This window comes from Populus trichocarpa, chromosome 1, assembly GCF_000002775.5.
Source record: "Populus trichocarpa isolate Nisqually-1 chromosome 1, P.trichocarpa_v4.1, whole genome shotgun sequence".
Classification (NCBI taxonomy): Eukaryota; Viridiplantae; Streptophyta; class Magnoliopsida; order Malpighiales; family Salicaceae; genus Populus; species Populus trichocarpa.
In genome coordinates this window covers 40,165-58,169 of record NC_037285.2, presented here as the reverse complement: position 1 = coordinate 58,169, position 18,005 = coordinate 40,165, and the positions used below count along the sequence as shown (strand labels likewise).

The 18,005-nt window shown below is 34.7% G+C and overlaps 2 protein-coding genes and 1 long non-coding RNA gene across 3 annotated transcripts; 1 reads left to right on the top strand and 2 right to left on the bottom strand.

Annotated features, from left to right (window-relative positions):
* Window positions 1–5,469: 5,469 nt before the first annotated feature.
* LOC7457680 (L-ascorbate oxidase homolog) lies at window positions 5,470–7,546 on the bottom strand. The gene is made up of 2 exons (XM_002297573.4): window positions 6,076–7,546; window positions 5,470–5,943 (listed from the first exon to the last, which is right to left on the bottom strand). Exons 1-2 carry the CDS (start codon window positions 7,434–7,436, stop codon window positions 5,643–5,645), a joined length of 1,662 nt encoding a protein of 553 aa, XP_002297609.3. The 5' UTR covers window positions 7,437–7,546; the 3' UTR covers window positions 5,470–5,642.
* Window positions 7,547–12,544: 4,998 nt separating this feature from the next.
* Window positions 12,545–14,133, bottom strand: LOC112329039 (uncharacterized). The gene is made up of 4 exons (XR_002984539.2): window positions 13,853–14,133; window positions 13,602–13,671; window positions 12,776–12,849; window positions 12,545–12,700 (listed from the first exon to the last, which is right to left on the bottom strand). It is a non-coding gene; the product is annotated as an uncharacterized LOC112329039 (long non-coding RNA).
* An 813-nt stretch (window positions 14,134–14,946) lies between these two features.
* On the top strand, window positions 14,947–17,341 carry LOC7483226 (L-ascorbate oxidase homolog). Its single transcript, XM_002299051.3, has 3 exons — window positions 14,947–15,337; window positions 15,431–16,537; window positions 16,674–17,341. The coding sequence occupies exons 1-3, from the start codon at window positions 15,090–15,092 to the stop codon at window positions 16,972–16,974; spliced, it is 1,656 nt and encodes a 551-aa protein (XP_002299087.1). The 5' UTR covers window positions 14,947–15,089; the 3' UTR covers window positions 16,975–17,341.
* Window positions 17,342–18,005: the final 664 nt, after the last annotated feature.

Here is an 18,005-nt window from a genome sequence, read left to right as displayed (position 1 = left end):
CTTATCTAAGTAACATCATACTTATAAATATCATCAGACATTCATGTTGCTAGCTTATGTTAACAACAAATCAAGTTCCTATCATAATAACGATGTCAGCCGAAGACTATGAAGGATCAAGCATTTGATGTACCAAGTGTTATACAACACAAATCTAGATTAACCATTTAACAAGCAAGATATTAAGAATTAGTAAGATAAAAAGATAAAACATGTTAATAACAAACTTTCTTAGATATAAACATTGAAGTCCATGTTGAGTTTATATTATACCTATTCTAACACCATTAGTGAAACCTTTTCACCTTGACATAATTAACTTAGCTAAACATAATGAAGAAGAAAAACATAAATAAACAAAATAAGAACATAGTTATGATGAAAAGCATAAACAAGAGATTAATGAAAGCAAAACTTAAGCATTACAAAAATATAAAGAAAGAAAGCAAGAACATGATCTTGATCTCAAAACCAAGATGACTAAATACATGGCAAATGCCTCCTTTTATAGGCTAAGATGTGGAACTATTGCTTGGTTGACAAACTATTTGGTTGGTGGCCAACCATTGATTTGGTGGCTGGTTTTTGACATTGTTGGCTGCTGGTTATTGACATTGTTGGCTGGTTATTGATATTGTTGGCTGGCCAAAATGTCATTGCTAATATCAGAATTTGAGCCATTTGTTCCATGAAATCTTTGGGCAATTGTCTTAGCTTTCCATCCATATAAAGTAGACCTAAATCCGAGTTCTACAACTCCAGTTATGATCCAATAACCGAATGATGCTCTAATTTGGAATTAAATCAGCATCTCTTCTCTTAGCCTAGCCCTCTTTTTGTCTCTTCACTTTTAATAGTTAATCACATTAATCAATCCTTTGAATTGTGAGATATACCTGCATTCAAAACAAACATTTACCATAAATTAAAGATATATTATATTATCAGACTTGTTATTATAAAACATGCTTTAGTTAGGGAATTTAATGATACTTTAGTGCAAACGATGATATAAAGCCTTAATAAAAATGCACTTTTAAGTACTAATCATCATCAACATCATCATCCTTTCCATCATCCATTCCATTTTGTTGCTTCTGTTTTGGCCCTTCAGTTAAAGCAATTTTCCAGTTTCATGTAGCACTTTCTGAAAATTTTACATCTCTAGTAATCACCACCTTGTTAAGTTTCAAATCATAGATTTTATATGCCTTAGATTAAGTGTTATAACCTATAAGAATTCCTACATCTGCCTTTTGATCAAGTTTACTCCTCTTAAGTTAAAGCAATTTTCCAGTTTCATATAACACTTTCTGAAAATTTTACATCTCTAGCAATCACCACCTTGTTAAGTTTCAAATCATAGATTTTATAGGCCTTAGATTAAGTGTTATAGCCTATAAGAATTCCTACATCTGCCTTTTGAACAAGTTTACTCCTCTTAACTTTAAGTTACAAAACATAACAAGGGCTGCCAAAAACATTTAAATTATTAACATTGGGTTTAAAACCATACCATATTTCATAGGAAGTTTTATCTTCCAAAGCTTTTGTGGCCATACGATTGAGAGGGAAGGAAGTTGTGTTTATTGCCTGATAAGCATACAATAAATATATTTGTAGTCCTCTTATGATATTTTTTTTATACTATGTTTTAAGCATAAATAAGCATATTAAGAATTTGTAGAAGAATCAGCAAAGTTTAAGGAATTCGTAAAATATTTTCTATTAATGCGAATGTTTCCTTTTTTAAGGTGCCGAGCATCCCATTAAAGGCTAAGAGTCTGACATAGAAACGATTCAAAAATAGAGTTTATTTTAGGATCCAAAAAAGGGGCAGAACAAACCTCTAACATGTCATGAATGAAAGAATAAAGCTAAGATTGTCGGGTAGTGCAAGAAACCAAGTCAAAAATAAAGTTTATTTTACAACAGAGTTGGAATTACAATAGAGTTGTGACAACAACAGAGTCCGTTTTCAACACAAATTCTGAGAGATTTAACCAACTCTAAGGACCAGATAAACAAGGAAGGAATTACATAGCATAAGGATTATTAATTAGCCTAAGAATCATGAAGAAATTCAGCAGCTAAGAAAGAGAATAAATAGAGCAAAACATGGTTGAAACAAGAGGAAGGCGACATTTTTTTCTTCTATGTTTTTCAACTTTCCAGTTGCTATAAACTAAACTTTAGCTTTTAGTTTATAGGAGTTTTGTTCCATTATTGTGTTAGATTGTGAGAGGAGATATTTCTAACTTTATTTTTTGACATTCAAGTACTTATTTTTCCTGAATTTGGTAAGTAAGCTATTGTTTTTCATTCAATCTTTTGAATAGCTTTTGCAATAGGCATGCTTTTTTTTGTGAATTTTCAATATGTAATTGTTGATTTGAATCAAGAAGGAAGAAAAATAAATGAATTTGGTTAATTTAACTTTGAGGTTAAAAGAATAAGACAAGTAAAAATCGTTAAGTTTTTTAACGATAGCTTGGAATAGTTGATCGTTTTCCGTTCTTAAAGCTTTTATCACCAAATATAAAAATTGGTTTTCAATCTTAATTCAATTAATGTAATTTTTTTTTATCTTCCTTGCTTAAAGGAATTTTAGTATTTTCTCGAATTAAAAGAATATTTATTTTATTTGATGATCAATCTAATTTGTTGAATGAAAATCTCTTTGAACCGAGTATATAAACACTAAATTATCTTTTGTGTTTTTTTTTTTCAGAGTTTTATTTTCCTTTAAGTTTTATTATTAATCTCTAGTCTTTATTTTAGTTTCTTGTAAGAAGAATTAGAATAATTTGTATTGGGTTCGACTTGGCTTTCACTACAGTGCTATACAAAATTAAGTCTTAAAAAAAAAAAAAAGTCAAAAAAAATTTTGGTGGTTTTGATAATGACCATTGCCTCAACCCAATATTTTAATGGCATTTTCTTCTCATATAGCAAACATCTTGCCTTCTCCATCAACGTTCTAGTTCTCCTCTCACTAACCCCATTCTGATATGTAGTATAGGGCATTGTCAACTGATGTTTGATCCCTTCTTTCACCAAATAACCCTTAAACTGCCTAGAGGTATACTCAAACCCATTGTTAGACCTCAACATCTTTAATTTGTTTTATGTTTCTAACTCAACTAGAATCTTAAACTTCACAAACTCAACAAATACATCAGCCTTCGATAAAAAAAAAACCCAACAATACATATTATAATCATCAATAAACAGAGAAAAGTACTTTGAACCATTCAAAAATTCATTTTGAATAGGGCCACAGATATCTATGTATACTAACTGGAGTTTTACTGAAGCTCTAAAATTTTATCAAGAAAAACACTTCTGGTCTGCTTTCCTAAATGACAGGCTTTACAAATGTCATTTTGTTTTTGTATTTTTTATAAATTAGAGGCCATCTGTAAATTAGCCATCTTTTTTAAGGTTGCATACTTAAAATGCCTCAACCTTTTGTGCTATAGAACATAATCATTTTCAACAATAGTGTTAGCACACAAATAGACTTCTTTCCAATCAACATTAAAGCTATTATCTATCATTTTAATAGTGAGCGATAATACCCCTTTGTTGTCTTTAATGTCACATACTTCATCATTAAAAAACAACGAGTAACCAAATTGAAATGGTTGTCCTATACTAATAAGATTATGATTAATCTTAGGTACATAAACTATGTTTTTTAGAGATTTTGTAATGACAAAGTGTCTACTTCAACCATTCTTTTTCCCTCAACCTTCACATAGTCTTCATTACCAATTCTGACTTTAGACGAATAGCTTCTATACAAATCCTTGAACAAACTTAAATCTATAGTCATGTGATTAATACAACCACTATCAATAAGCCATGATGAATTGTTTACCTTGATTGTGATACACACTTCTTCTATTGTTGCCATGAACAAAAGCTCTTCCTTAGCTTCTAAATTCTTTTCAACTTGAGCTTGTTTTTTTGCATCTGCCTTGTTCTTACAAAATCTTTAAATGTGGCCAAATTGCTTGTATTTTTTGCATTGTGCATTCTTGAGCCAGCAATAAACTTCAAGGTGATTTGTTTTCTGATGGTATTTGCAAGGAGGGAAGTGCTCTCCTTTCTTTCCCTTTAGTGTAGTTGCTTTGTTACTAGTTATTTGATTGTAAACCTTTTTATTTTTCTCTTTTTCCTTTTTGATTTCTCCTGTAAGAGTTCTTTGGTTCTTTGCCTGACTCCTTTCTTTTGAAACTATAACAAGGGCTCCTTCACTTGTGCCTTCTTGTCTATAAGCTTGCTTTAATTGCTCCACAGCTTGTAATGCATTTACTAACTCTTGAAGACTCATTTATGAAAAATCTTTTGAGTCTTCTAGAGAGAAAATTTTATGCTCAAATTTCTTTAGTAAACTTATCAGAACCTTCTCTATTATCCTTGAATCAAGAAAATCTTCCCCCAATAGCCTCATTTGATTCATAATCTTTGAATTTTTTTAGAAGTCTTTGAGAATCTTTGTTTCCTTCATCTTCAGAGCTTTAAACTGTCTTCTGAAATTCAAAATTTGCATCTTTCTAAACTTTTTTTTATCACCATGAAATTCAACTTTAACTTGTTTCATGCTTTTTTAGCAATTTGACAAGCCATAATTCTGGTGAAGACTTCTTTACTCATGGCTTTATGAAGAAATTACCATAATAGATAGATAAGTAAAACTAAAAAATAGCTGATAATACCTCCAGTTTTGATGCCACCACTTCAATATATGTATTCTAGTACTGATCATCCATCAGTAGCATAAAACTAAATTTTCTATTGTCTTCTCGTAAAATCATTAAAATATTTTTTAGTTTTTGTGATCGTAGATTTTATATTTTCTCCACTTTTATTTTTTCTTTAAAGATTTTTAGTTCTTGATATTAGGATTGGATGATCTACTTCTTTTTTTTTTTTGTTTGGTAATTGATCCAGTTCTTATTGATTAGTTCTTGAGAGATGTATTGATTTTTTTCCACCGACTACCTTAAAGTGAACTAAGGTATATATTACATATACCTCATCTATGTTCCACACTGAAGATGATAGATCTATCAAGACTTCAAGGAAAAAGGTAATAAAAGGACACTGATATTTTTTTAGTTTCTATTTACTTAAATAATATTTTCTACTCCAATTGATAACATAACAATAATATTTTTAAAATTATATTTAATTATCAGTTATTATCATAATTATAGATCATTAATTAGTAAAATTACAAAATGAATAAGATATATCTTTTTGACCAAGTGAGTAGATAAATCATTACCTACACTGAATAAATAAAAACATTCGTAGTTTATAACTCCAAGATATTGTTATTTTAATGTTTTAAAGATAATCATAGGCATTGCCTTTTAAATGTGTTTGTTTTCTTGAACATTTAAAATTAATAACGCATCAACCGAGACAGACCTCTTCTTTGAGATTAGAGAAAACATGTACGAGAAGCAGAAGGTAAAGTTTTATTGAATTCAATATTATTCTGACTACATCAAAGGGAGAAAGAACAGAACAATTGTCTGATGAAAAAAAATAATAATTGGAAGAAAAAAAAGTTATGGCAACTACAAATTGGAAAGGGTTAACACATGGAGGATCAGCCGCTCTATATATTAGATGCTGTAAGGTTCGGGTTTTGGCAAGTCCTTGACGAGGCCACATAGCAACGTATTATCAGGAATATTGTACTCGTCCCTTAGGGAGCGAGCAGGGGAAAGAACACTGGCATACAGCTGTTGTCCTAGATAAGCCCTCTCCCACATCTCTGACCTGATGTTCCACATTCCAGCATTGTCGAATGTCAAAAGAATGGCAGCCCAGGATTTGGGGAAGACCTGAACGGTTGTCCTGCTCACTGCATCAAGAAGATTGTAGTGCTTTCTCTTTTCAGGGGTCCAAGTGCCTGGCTCCACTCTGTTGCATATTAATTAATTAATTAGTTGGTTATAAATATTAGTTGGTTATAAATATTCACAATAAGTTTTTTAAAAACATTCACTGCATGCATCTGCGTTTGTTTAGTTAATTAATTAATTAATTACTTACGCGACTGCGAAGAAGGAATAACCATCCAAGTGATATAATTGCATGCTCTTCTCGTGGTTCTCGAAGATGATCTCTACGAAGTTACGGAAAGTGAGGTTAAGGACATTGGGTTGTGAGACAATCTTAGCGTGAGCAATGTCTGCTTGTGGACTGTCCTGCATGGTGTCATATTTGAACAACTTGTCTGCAACCCCATAGTACTCGGCAATTTTGAGAGGTGTCTCTGGATCAACGTGAGAGACGCCATTGAGGGCATAGCGAAGCTTGCCACCTTCTCGGCTAGCTGAGTTTACGAGCTTAATGGTGCGGGTGATGTTGATGGAACCATAGTGGTAAGAGCCTTGAGGGTTAGGCCTAGCAGCACTGGCTGTAAGGTTCCAGCGGAAGGAACGGAATTGATTGAGAGACCAAGCCCATCCAACTGGTGCCTCAGGGAGCTCAGGTGATGCTGGACCCTTGCCGTTGGTGTAACGAATGATGCCCTTGGCGGTGAGAACCTGCTTATTGAATCGGGTGGAAGCCACCATGTAGTAGTCTTTGGGAGCTTGGTTGGCTGTCACGAGGACACTGAAGCATTGTCCAACATGGACATCGAGTGACTCGTACACGTTTTGCACCACATGGGAGCCCTCCATCTCCACAAGCTTCATCGTATGGCCTTGGATCCTGAAATTGAGAGTATTCTTGAGCCCAGCGTTGCAGATTCTATACTTGTATGTCTTTTCAGGCTTCATTGTGAAGAGAGGCTCATCCTTGCCATCTCCCATAGCGTTTTTGCCATTGATGAGGACGCCGTCAGGCCTTGCAAGAGAGCGCCCGCTATCCAATAACTTCTGGAGAGCAGTGTGGCTCTTAGTGTACCAGTCATTAAGTACGACAGTGTAGTCATCCTCGGGATCAGCATAAGGTACAGGGATGAGTAGGCGGCTGTTGATGCGAAGGCCGCCAAAGCCTCCAGCTGCACGGTGCATGCCAGTGGTTGGGTAGTAGATGTAGCTACCAATCTGGTCCTTAACCTGGAAGTGGTAGGTGAAGTTGGTTCCTGGGAGGATTGGACAGTTGGTCCCAAGAACTCCATCTTGCCATGAATTCTTTCTCTGCTGGATGCCGCTCCATGTCAGAAGGAAGGGCTCATCAATGTTGTTGAAGACATTGATGACAATGTTGTTGTTACTGGTGGAGTTGATATTGGGTCCGGGGAATTGATCATTGATGAGAATCACCTGTTGGGGAACCCCCAAAGGAGAGAGGGTGCCGTAGGTGACGTTCCATGTGAAGAACAAGTAAGGGTCTTCACCCTGGACTCCCAACATTGCTCCTGCAGAGAGGCAAAGCAAAACCATGAACATCACCCCAGCCATCTCTGATCTGTGTGTGTGATTTTGGATCGTGTAACCCTTTCCTCAGCTTCCCCCCTCACACAATTAATCTCGTTTCTTCTATAATTAAGAAGAGAGATCTACCTTCTTCTACATCTGGAATGCGCTGCGTACCCTCCTCTTTTATACCATGCATGCAAGGAAATTCTACCATCCGATTCCGCATATTCCTCTCTTAGGCTCTCCCCCCTTGCATTGCTCCCTTCCTCACATTCAAAACAATAAATGAGGATCTACCCCGAGTTTAATGCACTCCTTAGTTTGCTTTTCTTTTTTCTTTTTTTTTTTTCCTTTTACAAAATTAACAGATGCATGCCCACAACTCATGTTTCCTAAAATTCATATCAAGTGCCTTTGACGTGATTGATTATATGATCAATGCTTTTAGTTTTTCCCCTGTTTCAAATGAGTAGGGTTTTTCTTTTTTAAAGGCTTTTAATTTATTTTGTTATCTTTTCCACCATTTTTGTTTCAATCGCAACCAACTATGACCAATTTGTTACTTAATATAGAGAAATATTCAGTCAAATGTCTAAAACATTGCCTTATTTTTTTTTTTATGAAATTCAAATATTGTGTCAAATGTGTAAGGAATTGCCTTGGTTTTTTTTTTTTTTAAATCCAAATAATTTTTCTAAACAATTACTATACTTATATTTAATCAAATTGGAACAAATCCCCATATGTAGTTTAATTAATTAGGACATTTGCAGAAATAAAATTTTGAAGCTAGTAAAGGCTAAAACCGATCGAGAATTTAAACTTGGAAATTAGTGTAAGACTTATCAATATATCATGAGTGGCAAATTAAAATATTTGACAAATACCCTTTTTCTTATGGTACATATTTCTTGGGACATGAGATGTGAATCAAATCCATATTGAAATTGAAATTAAGATTTCTTTTTCTAAATCAAATAGATTGGTTAACATAAAAGTTGACAAAATTGAATATTTTTCATGACAAGACTAACATTGTTTAATCGAAAAACACTTTGTAAGAAGTTAATATGGTAGACACCTAAGGCTCGATATATATATCTTCATAAAAAAGAAAATGAAAGAGAGAGAAGATGCTATGTTAATTTAGAGATCGAATGTTATAAAAGTGGGGAGAGTACCTGTCTGGTCCATCTATGGAAACAGCTTTTGGTTATTTTGACCTTGTCTGTCATCTTAAGAACTTAAAATTAGGGCATGACTATTGAAACAGAGAAGAAGATGAAACGGTGCTGCGCTGATATCTCTTACAGGACAGTGGAGGCAAAGTTATCATCAATTTTTGAGGGCAACATGAATATCATCGATATCTTATTATGTGCAGGTTAAATCTTGTGAGTTTTTTTTTTTTTTTTTAATGTGGTGTCCGGATCAGCTTGCATGCATCTCGATTAATTACACGGGTCCTGAAGCTAACAACCATATAAGTCTCCAGTAACCCTGAGATTTGTAAGATTTAAACCGATAATCTATAGGGAGCAAACTCAGAACTTGATAACCAGTTAAGCTACACCCGTCAAGGTTAAATCCCATGAGTTTTATTGCATGCATACATGGCTGACCGGCTAAAAAATCACCTGCCTCCTTAACTTTTTATTTATGGTTATATCAACTCCTTCACCAAATCTTGATTTGTAATTAATATATAATCCTTCTTAATTTAGTAGGTTGGATGACGTGTTAGAAAATGACGAATTCAAAGTTTTAGCTTCATTATGGTATTTTACTAGAAAGAGAATGTATAAAGAAGTAATTAATTAAAACTACATAAAAAAAAAACCCATCATTGACCAAGGAACAAGACATTGGCATAATTAATATAGTCTCCATTATCAGTAAGAACACCATCATCTTTTACCATTTGCTATTGCGGAGAAGATGCACTAATTTCATGTGGGCAGAGAGAGAGACTACTTACAAAAAGAAATATGAAAGTACTGCAAATAGTTTATTTTAAGCTTGTTCTTTCTTGTTTTCAATCTTCATCAATTCAATTCTTTAATTTTCCCGTTTTATTCATTTATATATTTCTTTTAATTTTAATCAAGTATACCCGCACAAGTGGTAATATCAACTATTCAGCTAATTTAACAGATTTTCGTATCTAATAATATTAACGGAGGGTTTAATACCTATTAAAATCATCAGTAAAAGGGTTGATATAATCCAAATTCGAATAAAGGGATAATAATGATAATAATAATAATAATAAAAAGTACAGGGACAACCATCAAATTAAGCGAGTTCTCGAGTGTAATTTAGTTGATCATATGTTCAATCAACATAGTGGATCAATTTTTTTGTACCGTTGAGTCCTATTTTGTATTGTTGATTACCTTCGGCTAATAACATCCTAAAAGAATGCTCGAGTTATAATTGTTGATTAGTTTCAGCTAATGACATTCGAGACGGATGCCCGGGTTATAATTATTGACAAGCTTCAGCTAATGACATCCTAGCAGGATGACCGGATTGCATTTGATGATTAGCTTCGGCTAATGGCATCGAAGACGGATGGTTAGGTTATGATTTTTAATCAATTTCGGCTAATGGCATCCTAGGAGGATGATCAAGTTGTGTTTGATGATTAGCTTTGATTAAGGGCAACCTAGAGTGATGACCAGTTTGAATTCGAGGGTTGGTTTCAGTTAACAGTATTCGAGATGGATGACTAATTTTGATTATTGTAATTAACCTTGATAATAGACGAATTACTAAGGGTGATGTTACGTAAGTAAGGAGAAATGAAAGAATTGTACTCTTTTGGATTGTAAATGAAAAGTATCATTAATATTCCTTTAATTATCCATTTCTATGTTTTTAAATTAATTATAATGCTTAAAATTATCTTGTGTTGTAACAGGGACTTCACATCAACAAGGTGCGTAAGGAAATATGTTTCATGGCTCACACCTTTTGAAAAGAACTATATTCACTTGTTATCGGTGTTATGTATTTTGTAGGAACGAATGTACTAATTGTATAATTACTATTCGACACTTTTGGAATGACTGGTATCGATAGTTGTAATGGAACACTAACACAAATGTATGGACATGTAAACATGATGTTATAAATTCATGTATGTGGTATTCTCTCTTATGAGAAGGTTGTATGGTGAAATCACTTGAATATTGTACTATACTAAGAAATAAATTTTATTATGATAAACCCCTGAATATCATTGCGAGAATGTGCACTGTTATTATTTATGGGATGTTGATTTACATTACCCTATGTGGGTTGTGCCTTACTAATGAATGGAACACATTTATAAATTCGCAGAATGACATTGTGAAAGCATCAATAATCCGATGACAAAAAAAACATTCACCATCGATTTTGGCTTTGAAAAAGCTGGGTTGTTACATATATGATCTTTCTAGTGTTATATGCATCAATCTCCAAAGGATAAATGTGATCTCCCCATTGCTATATGCATCAATCTCTAAGGAATAGACTTAGTCTCCTTAATGTTATATGCATCATTCTCCAATGGATAGACTTGGTCTCTTTAGTACAAATAGCAACATCATCTAATCACCACTTTTTAGTGGTGACTCTCATGCCCCATCAAATAACAAAAACAAAATGAATGATCATGATGACCACTATTTAGTAGAGAGCTTTTAAACCCCATGACAATACTGGGAAGCTACATACTCTCATTCTCCAAAGAATCTGTAATCACTTAGAAATTTCTAAGTATAGGTTCATCCTTTTTGGGTTCCACACAACCATTTAGGAATTTGTTTAGACGATGGAAATAATATCCTCAATCTCTTATAATTTTTCTAAGTATAGATTCTTGGTATTTTACGTCTAAAAGAATTTATTTCAATCTAGATACATATTGTTTCATTTTTTTCTAGCTTACATCTCCTTTTTATATTAGCAAAACTCATCTCTATACCTAAATTGGGAAATTAATTAAATTCTTCGCATATTATTATATTACGAAGGTTGGGGGTCTAATGATGAAGCAAGATTTTATCAGTTTGTCCTTACCAAATAACATAAGATCAAGAAAAACTTAAGGGTATAAATTTTTTAGAATATAAACACGCCCAGTAAAAACATATTGGGTATGGCACTAGCCAAACCTAGCCATGAATGAGCTTGATAGTGTGCCAAGCCCTAAGCATGATAGGTTTGATGCTAGCCAGACTCAACCACAACTAAGCTTGGCAGTAGCAACCTAGCCACGGATGGGCTTAGTAGTATGCCTAGCCTAAGTGCGGTGGGTTTGGTGCTGGCCAAACCCAAGAGATAATTGAGTCTAACAACATCAATTTTGTAGATTTTTATATAAAATCATAGAGAAATCATTTTTTAACAAATAGGCTTAATTAAACAGGTCTATACTCCACCAGGACCACTGGATGTATTAAAGTTTTTCATAACCAGTCATGAAATACAGCTCACAATACAACTCACAATACAGCTCAAAATATCACAAAGATGATATCACACTTCAATCTCTCCTTTTCACCAAAGGGCAAGACTCATGGGTTATAAATACACCATAAGATCTTCAGAACAAATATTCACAATCTTCATTTACAACTGCATATATATTTTCAGAGCATCTCTCTATAGAGTATTATTGTATTTTCTCTCTAAAAAAATACTTATTTAAGCATTAAGGAATCCTCACCTCCATCATAGGAGATCTTTTGCAGGTATTAGCTAGGGGTGATCATTTTCGGTTCGGTTCGGTCTTTACCTTTAAAAATCAACCAAACCGGGGGAAAAAAAAGGGACCCAAACCGAACCGGAACCGGTCCAAACTGACCGGTTTCGGTTCGGTTTGGGTCCGGTTTTTGAGGTCCAAAACCAGAAAAACCTATGGTTATTTTTCTGGCTCCCTTTTGGCTTTGTAATGGGCTATTAATGGACTTCGTAATGGGCTTTTAGTGGATTTCTGATGGGTTTATAATTGATGTTAATAATATCTAATTTTCTTAAAAGATTCCAAAGTATATTTAATTTTTTACCACTAAATATTCATTTATATTAAGTTGTTATTGTCAATCTTGTGTTTAATATATTTTTTACCTTCCTAATTTTTTTCTCCTGCTTCAAAACAGTTTAAATAACACACAGTCACATACCAATAAGTTAAAATCCAAATTAATTCAAATTACAAACCAATACCTTCAAAGGGCTTAAAGAAAAAATAACAAATAACATTATCATAAAACACTCCAAGCCAAAAAAATAAATCTTCATTTGCACTTTGATACCTGAAATTCAAAATATAGAATTATAACATGATAAATTAAATTTGAAGATATAAAAATAAAAAATAGTATTTTTACCATATGTTTTCAATAAATGCATCAATTTGTGAACTAATTATCATCTGTTGCTAGATGCAACTTTCCACTGAATTCTACAAAATAAAAAATCAAACATGTTAGAATAAAAAATATGTTAATATTTATGCATGTTGGAATATGCAGTATATACTATATAGCGATGATGCAAGTGCAACAGCCAACAACTATGAGTAAAAAAAAATAAAATACATACTACATTTATATGTTATACTTATTCCGGGTTTCTAACATACATGAAGCAAGTTGAAATGCACTACCATATAGTAGATTGCTCTAAAACAGATTGCCAAACTAATAATACTACCATGTTAACCATCATATTCCTACCATGTTATAACTACGTGCTAAACTAATTGCCCAAAAACAGATTGCCCAAAACAGATAAAAGGTTGAAATGCAGTAATGCACAATGCAGCTTAGTGTGGAAACCTGGAGCAGTAACAAAACTTATGAACTATAATCAACTACAACATAACAAAGAGGCATACACAATGAACTATAATCAACTACAACATAACAAGAGACAGTAACAAAACTCAAATTCTAGGAGGATAAATGATAATAATTTCTGTTCAATGAACTACAACATAACAAGAAGCAATCAGAATATCTGCATTTTGTCTTTTATGTATATATAATGTGTTCATTTACAACATGTTTTATAATTTCACACACAAACAATGTCGTTCACTTATTTTACCAGAATTGGCAACACAAGTATTCATTACTCCAGCAAACTATTCAAAAGTGCATATAGTTCACATCAACCAGAATTGAAAACCAAGTATTCAAAGCTTATGGTTACCTTATAAATTGATTTTTGAGCATTCAACAAAATCAACACAGCAACCGTATCTCTATTCTTAATTTGACCCCTGCATTGAAAAAAAATACAAATACAATTAATTAAATAGATGATAAACAGGTAAATCTAGGCAAAATACGAGCAGCCATTAGTTAATTAATTAATTAATTAATTAAAACGGAAAAAAACAAAATTAAAATTCAATGCTATAGAACTGATTCAGTTTCGGAGTAGTGGAGACTGTGGAGTACCTGTGATCTTGTATAGATGAAGAGGAACGTCGATTTGTTTTTGAGAGGCTTGAATGGTTTCAAACGCTGGAAACACAAACTGAAAGAAAAGGATGAGGAGGAACTGTTTTGGATCTCTGTGTTTCTATTTTCTAAGTCTAAGGAGACTGGAGAGGGAGAGACGAAGAGGCGAGAGGGGGCGAGTGCTCTAGTACGGGGGCGGGTGCTTTGGCTAGGGTTAGTGGCGAGGGAGAGGGGGGACGGCCGGTGGGTGTTGTAGTGTAAATAGGGTTAGCGCGGAGAGTCGGGAGAGAGGCGAGAGTGGGCATCGTTTTCTATTTATACCAGTGGTGGGTAGGGACCTTTTTTTTCTAAATCGGTTCGGTTCAGTCCGGGTGAACCGATTCCTGCATTACAAAATCAAAAACCGAACCGAACCGGGAATTTTTCTAACTATTCTAATCAGTTTAATCAGTTTTTTTTCTAGGTTCAGTTTTCTCGGTTTTTTCAGTTTTCTCGGTTTTTCCGGTTTTCCGGTTTGTTTGATCACCCCTAGTATTAGCTACATGCCATTTTAACCTACCAAGTATCAAATACAAGCTATCAATCACCTTAGCAAGGGAGAATGAATGAGATTATTAGGATCAATAGATTAATCTATTATCTAACTCGGGAGCCTTATTCCTAGATTACTTGAATTTTTGAGACTTCATCCTAGCAAATTAAGGATTAATTAGCACAATGAGAGTGAGGGGGGGGGGGGTTGAACAGAGGATATGGAGAAAAAAAATAAGAATCAACATGTGTGTGTAAGTAGTTTTTTCAAAAAAAAAAAACAAAGAAAAAAAAAAAAGAGGAGGAGAGTATATAATAAGAAAAAGGTGGTGCTAGGCTCCCAACCGTACGTGTAAATTTAGGCAGGAGGTAATGTCTTCCAAAGCAAAATTCTAGGAAAGCAATGCATAAAACTCGGGGTCGTATAGTTTGATTATGTGAGATGTGAGGAAGGGAGAAATGCAAGGGGGCAGAGCAAAGAATGAGGACAGAGGAATTTGCGGGAATTCAATGGTTGATATTTAGTATATGCATGGAGGATCCGAGTATAAGAGAGGGAGGAGAATTGAAAATGTAGAGAAGAAGGCAAATCCATATATCTTCTTCCATTAACTAGGGAGGAATAGAGAGAATTTTGAATTTCGTTGTGATTAGATCCAAGCGAGGAAATAAGGGTTAATTACTACATAACCCGATCATCGAAATGGCTGGGGTTATGATAATGGTGTTGCTCTGCCTCTCTGCAGGGACCATGTTGGGAGTCCAGGGTGAAGACCCCTACTTGTTTTTCACATGGAATGTCACCTATGGTACCCGCTCTCCTCTGGGAGTTCCTCAGCAAGTCATTCTAATTAACGATCAATTTCCAGGTCCCAACATCAACTCTACCTCCAACAACAACATCGTCCTCAATGTCTTCAATAACCTTGATGAGCCCTTCCTTCTGACATGGTAATTTCTTTAATTTGCTTAATTTCACACACACATATAATATTGTTTAATTGAATTTTCATTTGGTCAAAATAAATAAATCCATGCATGCAGGAGCGGCGTCCAACAAAGGAAGAACTCATGGCAAGATGGAGTGCTTGGGACCAACTGCCCAATCCTCCCGGGAACCAACTTCACCTACCACTTCCAGGTTAAGGACCAGATTGGTAGCTACATCTACTACCCGACCACAGGCATGCACCGTGCAGCTGGAGGTTTTGGCGGCCTTCGCATCAACAGCCGCCTACTCATCCCTGTACCTTATGCTGATCCCGAGGATGACTACACCGTCATACTTAATGACTGGTATACCAGCAGTCATGCCACTCTCAGGAAATACTTGGATGACGGCCGCTCTCTTGCAAGGCCTACTGGTGTCCTTATCAATGGCAAAAACGCCAAGGGAGATGGCAAGGATGAGCCTCTCTTCACAATGAAGCCTGGAAAAACTTACAAGTACAGGATCTGCAATGCTGGGATCAAGAATACTCTCAATTTCAGGATCCAAGGCCATACAATGAAGCTTGTGGAGATGGAGGGATCCCATGTGGTGCAAAACGTGTATGAGGCACTCGATGTCCATGTTGGACAATGCTTCAGTGTCCTCGTGACAGCGAACCAAGCTCCCAAAGACTACTACATGGTAACTACCACCCGATTCAATAAACAGATTCTCACCGCCAAGGGCATCATTCGTTACACCAACGGCAAGGGTCCAGCATCACCTGAGCTCCCTGAGGCACCAGTTGGATGGGCTTGGTCTCTCAATCAATTCCGTTCCTTCCGCTGGAACCTTACAGCCAGTGCTGCTAGGCCTAACCCTCAAGGCTCTTACCACTACGGTTCCATCAACATCACCCGCACCATTAAGCTCGTAAACTCAGCTAGCCGAGAAGGTGGCAAGCTTCGCTATGCCCTCAATGGCGTCTCTCACGTTGATCCAGAGACACCTCTCAAAATTGCTGAGTACTATGGGATTGCAGACAAGGTGTTCAAATATAACACCATCAAGGACATGCCATCAGCTAAGATTGGTAAGGTTGTCACACAACCCAATGTCCTCAACCAAACCTTCCGCAACTTTGTTGAAATAATCTTCGAGAACCACGAGAAGAGCATGCAATCATACCATTTGGATGGTTATTCCTTCTTTGCGGTCGCGTAAGTATATATTTTATCTAATTAATTAGTTTAAGTAGATTTCTCAAATTTGCAAGCTAATATTCTATATGTGTTTTTTAATTGAGATTGAACTAATTATATTGATTAATATAATAATATATCTATATGCACACAGTATTGAGCCTGGCACTTGGACCCCTGAGAAGAGGAAGAACTATAATCTCCTTGATGCAGTGAGCAGGACTACTATCCAGGTCTTTCCCAAATCCTGGGCTGCCATCTTCTTAACTTTTGATAACGCTGGGATGTGGAACATCAGGTCTGAGATGTGGGAGAAAACATACCTTGGTCAGCAGCTCTATGTTAGTGTTCTCTCCCCTGAACTCTCTCTTAGGGATGAGTACAACATTCCTGACAATGCTCTGCTCTGTGGGAAAGTCAAGGGCTTGCCCAAGCCTAAGCCATACACCATATAAGTCAAACTACCTGACCCCATTCCACCTGATACAGTCTCGTCGAATGGGTAGCTGTATGAGAGAAGAGAGAATGATGACAGCAAAGCGGTGGTGCTCAACCATAGAATAATTCTTCGCATTGTATGAAGTACTTAATTGCGAACAACTTGAAGAGGGAGTAGAGGCAGGGTAATTAAAAGATAAAGAAAGGTTGAGGACAACCTTAATTGTTTTGACAATTTTATATTATGATTGTATCAACCTTTTTTTAAAAAAAAAAACGCCATGATATTTTTTTGTTGTTGTTTTTTATTCCAATCATTATAATTTTCATAATATACATATGTACTAGTTACTTTCCTTGCCAAAATAAATATCAATTAATTAATTGTATGTGGTTTCAAGTGGGTTACTCGCGAAGATCAACTATAATTCAATTTTGATATTAATATTCTTCCTCTCTTAGAATATTTCGAGTTGGAATCTCATCTTTACATGAACAACAGAAGTAAAAAAAAAATTATCGGTATGTTTTGTCTTTATACTCTTGCTCTTCTTCTTCTTCTTTTTTTTTTTTTATCCATTATTTACGTCACTTTCTATGGATCATACTGTTGTGTAAGGTTTATTAATGCCAAGCGATATCAAGAAGAACTAGGTTTACTGATTCTAGGATTCAATAGAAAAGATAGCAGAAAAAAAGAATTAACAAAGGAAAGAAGTCTGATATTGAATTGCAGAAAAAATAAAAATTACAAGGAATAAGGAATTAGAAACAAGTAGCCTCACACCACTCAAGAAAATCACTCTCATTTTGAAATCACACCAAATCAAAGAACTTTTCATTACAATCTACCCTTCTAGACATATATTCTACATTAAATAGAAATACATATTACAGTTATTTATTAGATAACTACCAACTAAGATAAGAACAATAACAGTTTATAATTAACTACTCCTGCCACTTGAAATTATAAGATTATCTTCATCCATTATTAATTAACTGTCTCCTTGTCAACATGCTTTACTGGAACATTCATGTCAACATG

What these genes read in the sequence shown, in the direction of transcription:
- LOC7457680 (XM_002297573.4), bottom strand. Translation starts at nt 7,436, where the DNA reads ATGGCTGGGGTGATGTTCATGGTTTTGCTTTGCCTCTCTGCAGGAGCA. An exon ending in TATTCCTTCTTCGCAGTCGC is followed by an intron (nt 5,944 to 6,075) that starts GTAAGTAATTAA and finishes AATATGCAACAG; the next exon opens with AGTGGAGCCAGGCACTTGGA.
- LOC7483226 (XM_002299051.3), top strand. Translation starts at nt 15,090, where the DNA reads ATGGCTGGGGTTATGATAATGGTGTTGCTCTGCCTCTCTGCAGGGACC. An exon ending in GAGCCCTTCCTTCTGACATG is followed by an intron (nt 15,338 to 15,430) that starts GTAATTTCTTTA and finishes CCATGCATGCAG; the next exon opens with GAGCGGCGTCCAACAAAGGA. An exon ending in TATTCCTTCTTTGCGGTCGC is followed by an intron (nt 16,538 to 16,673) that starts GTAAGTATATAT and finishes ATATGCACACAG; the next exon opens with TATTGAGCCTGGCACTTGGA.